This window comes from Oryzias latipes, chromosome 13 (genome assembly GCF_002234675.1).
Source record: "Oryzias latipes chromosome 13, ASM223467v1".
Classification (NCBI taxonomy): domain Eukaryota; kingdom Metazoa; phylum Chordata; class Actinopteri; order Beloniformes; family Adrianichthyidae; genus Oryzias; species Oryzias latipes.
Window position 1 is genome coordinate 26,007,132 of NC_019871.2, and position 15,407 is coordinate 26,022,538.

At 38.1% G+C, this 15,407-nt stretch overlaps 1 protein-coding gene across 2 annotated transcripts; it reads right to left on the reverse strand.

Moving 5' to 3' along the window:
* Positions 1 to 11,191: 11,191 nt before the first annotated feature.
* Positions 11,192 to 15,001, reverse strand: LOC101159457 (homeodomain-interacting protein kinase 1). 2 transcript variants are annotated; one of them, XM_020708455.2, is made up of 9 exons: positions 14,715 to 15,001; positions 13,874 to 14,067; positions 12,660 to 12,851; positions 12,377 to 12,552; positions 12,171 to 12,294; positions 11,968 to 12,087; positions 11,795 to 11,887; positions 11,527 to 11,693; positions 11,192 to 11,419 (listed from the first exon to the last, which is right to left on the reverse strand). In XM_020708455.2, the coding sequence occupies exons 1-9, from the start codon at positions 14,752 to 14,754 to the stop codon at positions 11,302 to 11,304; spliced, it is 1,224 nt and encodes a 407-aa protein (XP_020564114.1). In that variant the 5' UTR covers positions 14,755 to 15,001; the 3' UTR covers positions 11,192 to 11,301. The 2 variants fall into 2 exon arrangements, with proteins under 2 accessions (XP_020564114.1, XP_004075909.1); XM_004075861.3 differs by having other exon boundaries at positions 11,192 to 11,422.
* Positions 15,002 to 15,407: the final 406 nt, after the last annotated feature.

Below are 15,407 nucleotides of genomic sequence, written 5' to 3' on the forward strand. Positions count from 1 at the left end.
TTTTCATCTGATTGACCAATTTAAAAAAAAGAACCATCAGCGATATTCCTTAATTGACAAAACATATTTATATTTTTCTACATTTAAACATGTGACTTGTAAGTATTAAGACTTACATTTGGAAGATAACTGCAATCCTTTTATTGTTTAATTAAGGAAATAAAGTGTATTAAATAGGCTAAATGACAGTATCAGCTAACACCAAACAGCTATTAAGCACTAAACAGAGGAAGATCTTAAAGCCTCTGCACAGCCTTCTCTAGAACTACTACTTCTGCTGAGTGTGGATTTTAATATGTTCATTTGTTTACAATCAATTCACTCAGTTATTTCACTTCCTGGTCTTTCTTTTCCAAAATTCAATCCTCAACAGTATTTAAAAAAATGTTTTGTTTAATGTTGTATGTTCTTTATTGATTGTAAGTCGTATTTGGTATATATAATTTTAATTACAATTTCTATTTTGGCTGCTTTAACGATCTCGGTACCATTTGCAGCATGCAGAGCATATTATAGCTATTGGAGACCCATTCTGATAAAAAAAATGTTTTTGTAGTTTTTAATTTGTTCTTCTGATGTTTTTTCTGATGATGGAGGACATATAAAAAGTCCAAAATTGCATTCAGAGTGTTTCTTTGTTCAAATTGTCTTGAATCACCAATAGAAAAAAAAATGCAGTTTAAAAGGGCTTATTTGTGAAGTAGAAAATGGACTCTCGGCGACAGGGAGAGGAAGGGGGCGGGGTTGCTCTGCGCCAGCGATCCCGCCCACAGCAGAAACTATGTCCTAGAAAACAACACAGATTTTTTATTGTGGCTAAAAACAGCATATCTATAATTAAAATACCTCTAGGAATGCTTTGACAATAGGTCAAAAGATCTCTAAACATATGCATGCATATACTCTAAATGTGTTTGCTTTTGAAACATGTAACAGCCATCTAATAATGCATTAAAGTCTGGACCTGCAAATCCTCTAGGTTAGGTGAGTGACTCTGTGTGCATTTTCCTTTTTTCTCTGAGGGCAACAGAACAAAAGTAATATAAGCCAAGCAATTATATTTTTTAATGAGCAGCAGTTCTTTTTGGAAAGCATAAACATGAACAGAATGGCTCATGCCTGACCTTGCACACCAACTCTGACACGGACCAATATCTAGGCATCATCGGCCTGTGCTGCACTAACTGTAGAGTGGTAATTTAGCTGTTGCAATTGTTTGTGATGAGAGATAACTTTATATTTATATATTTCTACCTCTATTGGGGGTTTAACTCTGACACTTTCAGCAACAACAAAAAAAAAAAGTATGCATTTGAAGGAGAAAAAAAGACAGCAGTGAAGAAAAACACAGGACAACTGGGCCTTAAGGGAATTATTTCATGACCTATATTTTAAACACCCAGTAACTCTAACAGCTAAAACGTCTTCATGAAGTAGTTTTTAAACAGTGTCAGCAAAAAGGGGGCAAAAAAAATGAAACAATATAAAGAAAAAGCGTGTATGCCCATAACCTGCTTGTTAGGTCAGCACAGATAACAATAATCACCAACACAATGCTCTCACAATTTAGTTATTTTAAAAATGTTCAGCCAGATGTTAACGCGACTGCAGCCAGGATGCCACTCTCCCATTTCTTATTAATTCTTTACGACCTTTATTGATGTAATGCACGTGAGTCACGCTAAAGCGAGAACAACAGCAGGTGTCCAATAAAGGTAGACCATCTAAATGCAGAGGGAGGAGACCTGACCAGGTGTGCAGCATTGGTACCAAATGCAGGGCCCGATAACCCTTCATTAAAGATTCCATAGTGTGAATAACATACAACTGACCTGAAGCTGTCTCCCTACATTATAATCAATCCCCACAATGAGTCTGATTTTATTGGGGTGTTAGTTTGTCCTGGAGGTATTTGGCTGTTTTGAACGCAGAACTTTCTGCATGCAGCTTTATGGCTCTGTTAAACAAGCAATAAATCTTTCATGGCAGCTTGGTGTCAAATTCCCATGCAGCAAAAAACACAGTTGAGTTTATTGAAAGAGAACATATATATAAAAAAAGAAAACTTGAACCATCTTTTGTTTTTACAAAGGTTAAAAGCACGCAGTTGCCTTTGCTTAGTTGGCTGCATTGCTGGGGCTCTTAGACCTGGGCTGTGCCCCACGTATCGTTTTAATACAATATAGGTCAAGTCATCAGTCAGTTGGAGATTAAGGAGGCTAATTCTGTGATTGCTTGAGCTCAAACTGCACAAAAGACAGTTCTTTTAGCTTACATCCCGACAGTGCCTACCTTTGACCTGGCGGGATATTAAAAAAAAGATTAAGTGGAGGGACAAAAAAAAGTTTAAAAAAAAGAAGCAAGCTACATTTTCCTTGAAACAATATTTTTAACCCTCTGTGTATATTTAATTTCCTAAAGGGCAAACATGTTGCTCCGTCTCAGTGGTATCAAAGCAGTACATTGTCCATAAAGATAATTCATTGTTTCAAGATAACAGCAGAGTTGTGGACAGAGTCTGACTTGAAGTAAATCATAAAAATTATTCTGTGAACTGTTTTAAACTTACTTAGAACTACTACTTCTGCTGAGTTTGGTTTTTAATGTTTATCTGTTTAAATCAATTCACTCATTTATTTCACTTAAAGTTCCTGACCTTATGGATATTTGTCAGGCTGATCAATTTTTAAGGCTTTTCTTTCCCTAACTTTAATTCTTATCAGTATTTAAAGAAATACTGTCTCTTATTATCTGTTTGGTACATATGTTTATATATATATATATATATATATATATATATATATATATATATATATATATATATATATATATATATATATATATATATATATATATATATATATATATATATATATATATATATGTTTATATATATATATATATATATATATATATATATATATATATATATATATATATATATATATATATATATATATATATATATATATATATATGTGCTGTACATACTGCTATACGCATTATGTACAGCATATTACAGCTGTTGGAGACCCACTCTGACAAAAAAAAAATGTGTTTGTCATTTTTAACATGTTCTTCTGTTTATAGATATGTTGCTGGCTGTTATGGATCGTTTCCAGGTAACAGCAGAGTTGTTGAATGAATCTGTCAAGGTGCTGCAAGTAAATCAGAAATAAATACTCAGTGAAAAAAGTAAAAAAATAGAAAAATATTTTTTTTACTTTAATTTTTTTTCACTTCAATATCGCCTTAGGGGCTCTGAACAATCTTGTCGTTTTTTGAGAAAACATTCATTTTTCATATAATTTAGAAGATGGTGATTTATTTTCTTTGAACAAAAATCATTGGCGTTTTGGCATTATTTGAGGGGATACTTGGATTTCAAATAAAACCTTTAACCTTTCTGCTATCCAAGGCACGTTAAGTTTTGAGTGGGGTCATCTGGACCCCACAAGACAGTTCGCTGAACCTTTTGTTTTTTCAATGATTCTTGATCTTCACTGGTGTCCATGGATTACATGAAGTCCTCTTCACCTTTATGTACTTTTGTCATTGTAGGGAGAACATGTCAATGTAAGGGTGGGGTCATCTAAGATAGCACAAGGGTTAAACGTATGACTGGAATAATCTACCTTCCAGTTTCAAATTTATGACAAATAATTGTGGTCTAGGAGATTTTTTTGTCCTTCTTAGTAATAGAGCTACACACAGTTAATATCCATCCATGAATGGAAACGTGTCACAGCTTGGGAGGGGGGGGGGGGTGATGACTCCTAACAGATGGAAAGCTCCGTCTGATCCAAACAGCCACTTTCTTCGTCCACCTCCCCCCTTTTTGTTTTGTTGACTTGTTTCGTTCTGCTTTCTACACAGTTAAGAGCCTTTTTGAGCTCAGAGTGTGCAGAGTCCCAGACATAATACAACTGTGGCAATAGATGAGAGGGACGGCGTGGGACAGCCCCCCCCCCCCCGACTTGCTTCAAGGAGCCCGCTCAAGTTGAATGCCAGGAATGGTTCAGGGGTCCCTGTGGCACGAGCCTCCAACACTTAACAAGCGCCTTGCAGTTGTCTCAGGCCTTGACCCTGTCTTGTCTTAAAGGAGCATGTGGAGCTTTGGTAAAGGAAAAAGCCTCAGGGACCTGATCAATTACGTCGTCACTTTATAAAACAATCTATTATAGGTTTTTCCATTTTAATGCAGGAGAAGTTTATATATAATCTATCATGAAAATGCCTGTTTGGTTTTTAATGGTTTCTGCTTTTTGATACAGATGACTCACTTCCTCAAAAGAAAGTTTTAGAAGTGTTAACTAAATAAAAGTGAGTTTAAAGCTTCCAGATTTTGTTTGGTTAGTGACGATGAAACATTCTGTATTTACTTGTTTGAGTTCGCAGAAGCTTTTGATTATGTGTTTTTGCTGTAGGGCTAAAGGAAGTAATAAAAAAAAGTAATATGAAGGACAGAGGGGGTCCTAGCTAGTTTGACCCCAGGGGCGAAACACTGGACGGCACCGTTACCCCCCCTTCCACACTTAATTTTCCAAAAAACAACAGTTTCTACAGTTTATAATCCATAAGGCCTTATAAATGGGTTCAGTTTGGTTGTGTTTACTGATGTCGAAGTGATTTAGAGAGGGACACAGCAATCTGTCAGAATGTTCGCTTTTTTTGTAATAAAGTTAGATGATATTGTAAATTTATGCTAATGCAGCTATTTGTCGGACTGTGCTTATTTTACGAGTTACTAACAAGGTTGGGAGTTAGCTTAGTCACAGTGACATTTTTTTTAGCAATATCACTGTTTTTTTACATGTTGCAAACAAGGTTGGGAGTTACAGGTACTGTGAACACGCTGATGAACAGCACCAGTTCTTTTACTAACCACAGTTTGAATTTGACAATAAAAATCAATTCAATGTACTTTTTGATTATGATTGAAAGTTTTAGTAGAAATTTTCTACAGAAAACAGTTAATAATAAAAGTACAGTTAGTAGTACAGTACACGTTCAATACAAATTTACTACCAAAGAAGGGATGCACCCAAGTAAGTTATACACAACTTGTCTACATCAGGGTCCTTGTTAATTATATTATTTAAAAAAGGAAAATAAATACAAATAAAAATTGCGAAGATTGGATTTTTTGACATTTCTGATTCAAATTGGCATTGGCTCTCAGACACCAGCAAGCCGCACGCGCGTTCATGTGCGCTGAGGTTGGAGCTCAGCTTCAGCCAGACTCTGCCTTCGGTGGCCCGAATGTAAATTAGTTCAAAAGGGAATGGTCCAGACTTTTTCAAAATAGAGATATTATATGTTCTATGGTCTTCAAGGGAAAAGCTATCTGATTTTGTGCAAAAAAGTCCCAAGTCCGTTGTAACGTATTGACTATGCTTGACATTTAAATTGCATTAAGTGCAAAACTCCTGGACTTGGGTTTCTCTTCCTGACTCCTGTTGACATGGGTGTCTTTAATTCTTTATGCTCATTATGTTACTGCCTCTAAAAGCTGAACCATCAGGAATCAGCTTTCCACCTTTCAGGCAGTTAATGTGATGGAAATATGCCAAGAGTGGATTCTATGAAAATTGAGCAGCCTCATGGTCTTGTTGGCCTGGGAATACACAAAATTCCCTCCACGCATGATGCGACACTAAACCGTGCTTTGGAAAAACATGCCTTTTAATGTTTCCCTAATTGGGAAGGCATTAATCAATTGTGCTCCATCAGCAGAGGCTAATAGGGTCTGTAAGCATCTGCCCACCATCTCGCTTTCTGACCCGAGACCAGCTGGCTTTCAACCCACGCACTGCTGCAAGAAATCACTTTTGAGTCCATCCATCAAAGCTGCATTAATATTCGGTCTTAAGCAGCCCATGACTTGGACAGAATTCATGGTCTTAATTACCTCGGGCCCTGGCAGAAGAAGGTGACTGAAGAGGGCAAAGCAACTGTATCAGCTCTCCCTTCTCATCAGTTACCATACACTCATACTCCATCGGGAACCTGGTGACTCTGTCATGCTTGTCTGTTCTGGCTCGTACATTTTCTCTACAAAGGACATAGGGGTGGGTTAGGTATCAGAAATCAGGGACAATGGCAACAACTGCACATCTAATTTGGCCCCTTGTTTATCTCAAGTTTGTAATCAGATCCGCTGCACTATGTGGGAGAGCACAATGGAGTGGTGATCAGGGGGGCTATTGTTTTTCAGGCTAATTAGCCACTGGCAATGCCACCGAATCCTCTGAGGTGTGCGATCCGGGAGCTAAATCTGGCTAGAAGTGGAACACATCCTTGATGCTGTTATAAAAAGCCTTACAAGTCCATGGTATTTGGAGATGTATTATATGATGGCCAATTACAATGCTCTCTTGAACAAAGCCTAGGGGCGCTGGGAGCTTGTACCAGTTGGTTTTGATCTAATGTGTTCTGTTTATCTTCTGCGTGTCTGTGTATCACATAGTCAGCTACACAATTGTCAGTGCGGTTAAGCTTAAGGGATAATGTAACAAACGTTGTGGTGTGAAGAATGGCACCAATTTAGATGTTCATTTTAATCTTTAAAAAAATATAGGTCAAGGGTTTGTACTATTTTTATGATGTTTGTTGATTGACGATTCCAAATTCAGCTACGCATTTACCTGAAAGATGAGTACATTTCATCTAAGATGCTGAAATGAACATTCAGCACCTTGCTTGAGAACAGCTATAGCCAGAGAAAGCAATAGTGGCAAACTAGCCCGGAGGAATCCACCTTTGACCCCATAGCATTAACCCTTGACCTGCAACAGGTGGAGATGGTGTCCTTTCAGTCAGTCGGAGTAGGGGCCACGGCCTTCCTAGCCTCGGCTCTCCGCTCTTTGGAAAAATATTATCATTTTGCTGGGGACCACTCAGAAAAACACAATGTAGACGACATGTGAGGTCCAGCGGCACATGTTATTACGAGCGTAAGTGCTGTGTCTGGGACGAGCAGGGGTCTTGAGAGGTTGACAGGATCTGCAAAGCAAACCAAACACCTGTTGCCCGCATACAATACTGGGGCTCTAATGGTAGACGATGCACTTTCCATCAACAAAAGTAAAGACCAATATAAAGAGCCACTTCAGTAGACATTACCAAAGGGTTATTGTTCTTGTCACATAGTATCCACCAAAACCTGTCCTTTAAATTGGTGCAAATGTGGGTCAAACAAACAAAAAAATTAACAATTTTGAATTGTTTTGAAGTTTATGTTAATGTGACTCTTTTAGAACTTCTCTGTTGTCAGAAAAAGGGGATGATGGAATCTTTGCTGGCATCCCAAACACACAGAAGATCTTTGTTCTACAGCCTGCTCTTGTGGCTGGGCATTTTTATAAACCTGTTGAGAGGAGAAAGCGGGCAACGGTCCCCCACTAGGTGTCAGCCATCTCTACCGGCGGCTTGTGTTGTGGAGGAGAATGCACACAAGTGGCCCTCTGAGACTCACTCCAACGTTGTTGTCAGAGGCAAACGAGTTTTAATGGAGAGGTCAGAGGGAGTTCCTCTACAATGGAGCCAAGGGCCAGGTGGCACTTCACAGCAGCCTCATGTGCAGCCATCCTCAGAATGCGACAGAGTGGCGTCGGCAAATTTGCCTCTGATCAAAAAGGGGAGGGGTGGGAGTGATGGCATTGCCAAATGCTGGGGGACTAAGGTACTTGCATGCCAGCTCTGCTGAGCAGCTCTGATGTCTGAAAGGAACTACACTAAGCGGGATCATACTTTTAGGAAGAAGTTTACTGAACAGCTTTTCAGACTAAAAATAATCTCTCCATGTGGCTTTGCAGTTGCTTTCCTGGTAATATTTTATTTTATTGTGTAGTATTTTCAAGACTCTTACAGTAAACACGTTCACACACTGTGTTATTTACTCAGACCAACTTGAGGAGAATGATCTGAAGGATGTGAGAAAAGAAATTTCAAAGTTTTCTGTTTCTGATGCCGTCCGGTCATGATTCAGTAATGCCATCTACTGGCAACACACTGCTTCACCCTCTGAAGATGCAATCAGAAAACCCATGAGAGGAAATCAGTGTTTACATATTTATCTCTGCGACTGCTTCAGATTCACCTGTTCATGAGATGGACTTCATGTTGCACATTAGAGATATTAGTTTGTCCATCTTTCAGTCATTTATCTTCAGTTAATAGAGCTCAGGTCCTTATGGAGAGACAAGGACTAATTAGGCTGCATGTGGTCCGTAAAGTGGCTCTGTCATCTAGCAGCCATTGAAGAGAGCAAACAGTCCCTTGCCACTCTCAGCTGTTCAAGAGATTTTGGAATAACATTTTAAAACACCAGCTGTCTTGTGGTTTCTAGTGCGCAATCCCTTAAAACCACAACCCTTGCAGGACAGCGTCTGTCTGCCCCAAGTCATGGATAATGTAACCAGAACCTGTTTTTGTCTTGTGTGCAAAATAAAAAAAAATAAAAAAGCTCTAAAAGGATGTGGATTTAATGATGACTTAAAAAAGTTAAATTTAATATCAAATAAAAAGGCCACATTGTAAACATTTAAAAAAATATAAAAGGCCTATCCTCTTAATGATGTCATTGGCTTCCATTATTTAAGTGTAAACAACTTCTGCTGGACAAAATATAATTTCCTTCACAAAAAAGAAAAAAGAAAAACAAGATTCAGGGCAAATTTCCTTTTTTTACCAAGACAAATTGAATTTATTTTCCAAAAACAAACTAAAAATATCAATTTTTTTGCTTTTTTAGAGAAATAAACACACAATATTTTAAATAAATGCATAAATTTCTTTGTTTTCTTTTTTACTTTTATTAAACAGTCTTTAAATTACCTGGCACATCACAACCTACAAGAGCACAACTCATTTAAGAAGAACAGCAATTTAAAAAATAAATAAATAAATAAACCCAGCAATTAGCTATAACAAAATTGCATAAAAAGAAAAACAGCTACACTGCATTGTATATTTGCCTTTTTCTGAGCACATTTTATTCAAATAGACATACCTAGTTTTTTTTATACCTGCATGTCTTAGTTGGAAACACACACCTCCCTGCAGGCTACTTCTGTCTGTTCTGAGCTGCCATGCTCATTTGCACCTTGGTGTGTTTGCGTCTGTTAGTGTGTGTGTGTGTGAAATTCATAATTTCACGTTTGTAATCTGAAACAAGGCTGTAATCCTCAAACAGTGGTTATCGCCTAGCCTGCAGTAAGCCACAATTATATGAGGCAGTATATTTATGTAAAACTAGGCAACCAGCTGTTTGGTATCAGCATGTTCATTTTTTATACACCAGATTCCTTCATCTTTGGAATATTTAATACACAATTACAGTTTATACAGATTTCTATTTCCATTTAAGTGCTTTTGGGTATGGCTATTAATAAATACCCCCCAGGTATCAAACAGATATGGAGGAAATATGTGCACAGTGGATCTAGTTTATAGACAGATAAATGTGTTTTATATAAAGTTGTCTTATCCATAAACTTCTACAAAAGAGAAAAAATAGTATGATTAAAAAAAAGCTTGTCAAAATCCCATTCTGGTTTTACTAATGTCCCAGTAAACGAGTAATTCCGGATCTTTTGTCATGGCCATGTTCTATTCTGTAACATCTGGTTCAGCTCAACCACAACAGCAAAGCCCCCTGGATTTTGCCTCTGCATAAATAGACTCATACTTCTGAATACAGGAGATTCAAGGACTTTCTCTTTATGACCTTTATGGATATTTATGGTCTGCACGGTGGTGTAGTGGTTACTGCTCCTGCCTCCCAGTGAGAAAGCCCTGGCTGGGTCCTTTCCTTTGTAGGGTATGCATGTTCTCCTCATCCATGTGTGAGTTTTTTCAGGCACTCCAGCTTCCTCCCACTGTCCAAGAACGTTCTTCATAGGTTCATTGTTGATTCTACTTTGTTTCTAGGTGTGCCCAGGTGTGTGGTTTTGAGGCCCCGTGATGGACTGGCAAACTGTCCTGGGTGTACCCCACCTTTGTCCAATAGTGGCGGGATTAGGTTACCGCAATTGGATGAATGGCTGGATGGATAAATGAATAGATGTTGATGAATGGAGGTTCTGAAATTGGATTTGAGTATCACAACACAGCTGGAAAAGACGAAGGCTCAAGAATCGTAAACATGTATTTGGCATACATTTTTGTATCAATAGTCGCTAATACCTTTGATGAATTATATTTGTATTTAACTCAGTCTGTGGCAGCAAGTAACTGCATGTGGAGGTCTGGGAATTTTTGAAGCTTTTCCAGGTATTATATCATTTAGCTATACCACATACATTGTGGGTTTTTTTCCAAACAGGAGCTTAATAATAAAGCGCTGGAAGAGCAGCTGAATCAGCAGGTTCTGGGTTAGATGAAGAAGGACGAGGACTTCTAGGAGGAACGAGCTGGAGGCCTTTTCAGGTCTTTAGTTACTTTATTTTACAAGTTCATTGAGTATGAAACAGGGCCTGGGGGATAAAATGGAGAAGTTGGAAAAGGAGTAGTTTAAACTATTCACATCATGTCTGATACAGGCAATTATGAGCCCCCTATGGCATTGGCATGATCAACATTTTCCTTAGAAAATCCATTGTAAAGAACTTGGTTCACGTTTTCTGTCCTGTAGTTCATCATCATTCCACTAGAGGCAGTAGACACATTTTTCCTGCTCATTTCAAAATAGCTGCTGCCCTCAAATCTCAAAAACACTTTTGGTGGGAAAAGTTTAGCTAATATTCATAACTTCATGGTCAGAATAACTCATGTGTTATTTTTTTTTAAAAACTTCATGCTGTACTGAAAAAATGCTAATTCTTTTGATGATTAATTATTTATAATGAACTTATACCATGTTAAAATTGTGTAGATCAAATATGAAACAGTGGGTAAAGAAGTTGCTTCTTTGTCTGAACACTTTGGTCAATATTTACACTGTTGTGAGTAAAAAATATTGAAATCACCCAAAATATGTATGCATCTCACTAAAGGGTTTTAAAAACATCTTCATTCCAAAAAATGAATTTTCTGTTATGTTGTGGGCTTCACAAGAGCTATTAAGAAGAGGTGGACATCTATTGCAACTGGATAAAGAGGTCCAGGTGATTCATGATAGGTAGGTTTGTCTGACGGCTACAGAACATTTGTGGTGAGTGAAGATGATACAAAAGGAGCAACACAATAATCTTTCTTGTCTTTACATTTTGTTTTTGATCAAATCATTAAAATTGTTCACAAGAAGAGGACAACCAAAACATTTGGTCTAAATAACCGTGCAGTCAAGCTAAAGGGTTCTCATAGGTCCACAACGGGGGACCAGCAGCAAAAGACAGACTTCTTGATTCCTTTGGAGAATCTTTGAAACCTCTGCAGGGGTTTGTTGGATGGATCTGCGAGCTCCTCTGCATCGGCCCTGCTGCCAAGATATGAAACAGTGACTCCCAATCTGAAGTCTGATTCTTCGTCCAGCTCACTGGATGGTGACAAATGGCAAATCAGGAAGTTGATAAGGTCACTTACCACTCCCTGCTGTCAGACTGCTTGCACAGGTGGGACCTGGTAATAAATTGCTGCTGCAGAGCATCACTGGGAGAGATTCTCTGATCCCCATCAAGGTCCAGAAGCCGTTTCACGAGGTCCACAAAAGCTAATCTGTCAACATGTTCGGCATCCTCTTTTGGATACATCTGAGTGTAGAGACAGAGGAGATGGTTAGCTTCTCAGACAAATCAAGATGTAGAACTGGATTCAGAAACATTTGACACAACAGTAGAGAGCAGAAACCTACATTTACTAGACCATCTAAAGAGTTTGGTGGCACAAAAAAGCTCCAATCCTGCTGAACTTCAGTGTTGTTTACAAAAGAATATTCTTCCTCAGTCTGAAGAAACAAAATTGTGTGAGAACATTTGAGAAAAAGATCACATAAGAATTTATAAACCAAGAAAGAGAAAGGCTCACCATGAGCCTCCATGTTTTTCCCCCAGCAGCCTCCTCCTGCATGAAGAACTTCTCAGTATATATGCCAGCAAAGAGCAGACGATCCTCCGGCTGACCCAGAAGTTCAACAATGCGCCTCATCTGCAGACACAACATCCACATTCACCTCAGCAGACCTTCTGCATGAAGCTTCTACTCAACTCTGAAACATCTTTCAAACTTACCATCTGATATTCACAGGTGACAGAAAAGAAGTTATCAGCCACATAGAGGAAGACCAGGACACAGCCGACTCCCCACATATCTATGGCCTCGGTGAAGGGGAGGCCGAGAGATACTTCTGGAGCTCTGGGGAGGAAAATCCAGCAGGATATGACAGACTGATGTTAAAACCTTCTGGGACAACCGTGCAGGGGTTGACTAAACCCACCTGTATCCTATAGGCTGAACTCTACAGCCAGGCTGGACCTGAGAGGCGAGAGCAGCCAACCCAAAGTCTATTAATTTAATCCTAATTTCGTGTCCATTAACAAGCATGACATTATCGGGTTTGATGTCTGTGTGCACGACACCCAGACTCTTTAGGGCATCCAGGGCAACCAACAGCTGGAGGCACAAAAAACAGACCAGACAGATGTCGTTTTTTTATTTTATTTTAAATCAGCAAAACCTCTGCAGCACAAGTGGGTATTCTGTTTTTCCATCATACAAACCTGCTTTGCAATTGGTTGGATCGCACAGAGGAACATGGGTTTATAGCCCACCTCGTGAATCAGCTTGTAGAGATCCATTTCCAGCATTTCAAATACAAGACATTTATATCTTAAGTGCTGAAATGTTTCAAAAAACCTGACTATGTTACACTGGTCTGGGTTTAGGACACTGATGACCTTTAAGATGGACACCTGAGGGACAAAAAGTAAGACATAAAAAATGAGGTTAAAATGAGAACTTAATGGATGTTTTATCCAGGAACACCACAAACAATAAATAGATGTTTTAATATTAAACCATTAGCCCTTAAAGGGGCTATATCATGAAAAATCATATGAGCTGTTAAGTGGATTGTAATGTTCATTCTTCACTGTAAACAGCCCCAAAGCGGTATTTTGATCCATTCACACATTTCTGAGTCTTCCTCTAAAAACTTGCTCTCTCAGCCCCTCCCAATCCACAATAACGACTGGGTTCTCACATTGGGAAATGGATAAGTGAGGAACCCCCCTTCCAGGAAGAGTCTGTGCTGCCAGTACCACCCCCAGTCTAACACACACACCCACTTTCTCAGCTGAGCCAGCGGTGATCTGCTAAACTCTTTCCTTTTACATGCACATTATGCACATCCATCATTGGAAAAGTTCAGTTGTTGTTTGTTTTTTGTGGACAAAGCACAGACACGCTGATGAGGCCGACTCTAGGTTGATGTCATAACACTGGGCGGCACCCACAAGGAGCGAAAGGCGGAGCCTCAGAGATCGAATCGTCTTACTTCCTGGTAGAAAATTGAACTGTGAAAAAACCTCCTATGTTCTAAAAAAATCGTTTTAAAGGTAATATATGATCATATATATGTTTAGAAAGGCACGGTAAAGGCCTTTTCACTATAATAATGAATTTTAAAAGAGAAAAAAAAGCATAGAATGGGCAATTATTAATTATTGGAAATGTCCTCTTTTTGGTATGAGATCATGAACTTTGGTAAACGGTTTATGTCAAGGTGATGGTTGAAGTTTTTAAAGACTGTTTGATGAATACACAAAGACCTTTGTGTCTTTGTTTTACATGAATATAATAAAAAAACCTCAAATTATATCAGTGACATTTAATATGTTGGCTTCAAAGTTTTAACATTGAAATTGAAGAAAAGGACTTAAAAAAAATCTAAGTAAGGATAAAAACCAGATTGGACAGGAGTCCACAGACAGACCTCGTTCTCTGTGTCCTGGCCAGAATTAGGGTCAGTTTTCAGAATTTTTACAGCCACTTCCCTTTTGGTCCTCCTGTTCAGACATCTGGCAACTTTGCCATAACAGCCTTCACCAATGAACTGCTTAACAGAGTAAGCAGAGGAGCTGCTCAGCAAAGCCTGGCCAACGAATATCTCGGCCGCTCTCGGCAGGACTGTGGAGAGAGTGTGGACACAGAAACATCCAAGTCTGAGGCTGTTCAGTGAACAAAACACAGAAAAAAAGCACAAATCTCATATTAACAGAAGACATACTCTCAGCAACATTCACTTAAGTAACATTTTTGGATAAAATGTTACTCTAAAAGTAATTTCCCCACACTTTTGTTTTGATTTAAGCAAATCTGTATTTAAAAAAAATAATACTCTGACTAAGCTACATTTGGGCTGTTTATTTTTTGTTTGTTTGTAACATATAAACCAATAATCATAGGGACGCTTTATAATATCAGTACATTATCAACAAAATTTAAAAATTTCATAGTTTGCATTGAAATGTGGGCCTAGCAAATTGCTGCTACATCACCTTTGAGGGAACAACAATGGCTCAGCACATCTGCACTGAAATGCTTGAATCTTTGCAACAGAGCTAACTTTCTATTGTCTTCAAAAGCAGAAGTGATTGTGGAGTAAAACGATAATTACCCGGTACAGGAAAAATCAAATATCCGATTTTGTTGTATTGCCAACAGAAAAACATTTTTTTTAAAAAGGTTTCTCCAATATTTAAAAATGCAATTTGGAATGAGTTGCTTTCAAGAGGTTTAGTCATCTATGTATATCTAGAGGAAACAAGTTTTACCTGATGTCCCTGATGCATCCACATTAGGCAAGGCTGACATGACTCCTTCTGTCTTTTTGCAACTCAGCTCAGGTTGAGGGTGAACCTTCAGAGTTGAATCTTTTCAATTCGACAAAAAAGGTTGTTCTCTAACTTTTCCCTCATCAAAAAAGCAGTTGCTTTGCATGGTGTTGAAAGTGGAAGGACAGTAAGTCAGCTGAGTCAGAAAAAAAAAAGAAAAAAACCTTGATTTATAAGATGTTATTAAGAAGAAAAGAAAATTGAGGTTCCAAAGAGGTTCCATAGATAACTCCTCCACAATCAAAACAAAACAGACTATAGGAAGTAGCTAATAAACATATTTTGATTCGAAAAGCTTACAGCACAACTGTGTGCAGAGACTTTAACCTTGCTGTTAACGATGGCGCCATTTCTGAAATGTCATTGAATGTCTAATTTCAGATGTTTTTTTTTCTGGTGTTTGTATTTTACTACAATTGCCATGACAATGAACTGTTGGTAGAAAGTTACACAAGTCTTTCTTGTTTATGGTTACCAGTTCGCACAAACACACACACACACGCACACACACACATATATATATATATATATATATATATATATATATATATACATATATAGTCCTATATATATATAGTCAGAATTAGTAATCAAAAAATGTTTCATGCAAATATCACCTGAATATGAGCAACA

Bases quoted from the DNA above. Each gene is read 5' to 3' on its own strand.
- LOC101159457 (XM_004075861.3), bottom strand. From the start codon at position 14,754: ATGTCAGCCTTGCCTAATGTGGATGCATCAGGGACATCAG. The intron at 12,553-12,659 runs GTTTGTATGATG...TTGTGCCTCCAG, and splicing joins TCCAACCAATTGCAAAGCAG to CTGTTGGTTGCCCTGGATGC. The intron at 11,888-11,967 runs GTGAGCCTTTCT...TTGTTTCTTCAG, and splicing joins GAAAAACATGGAGGCTCATG to ACTGAGGAAGAATATTCTTT.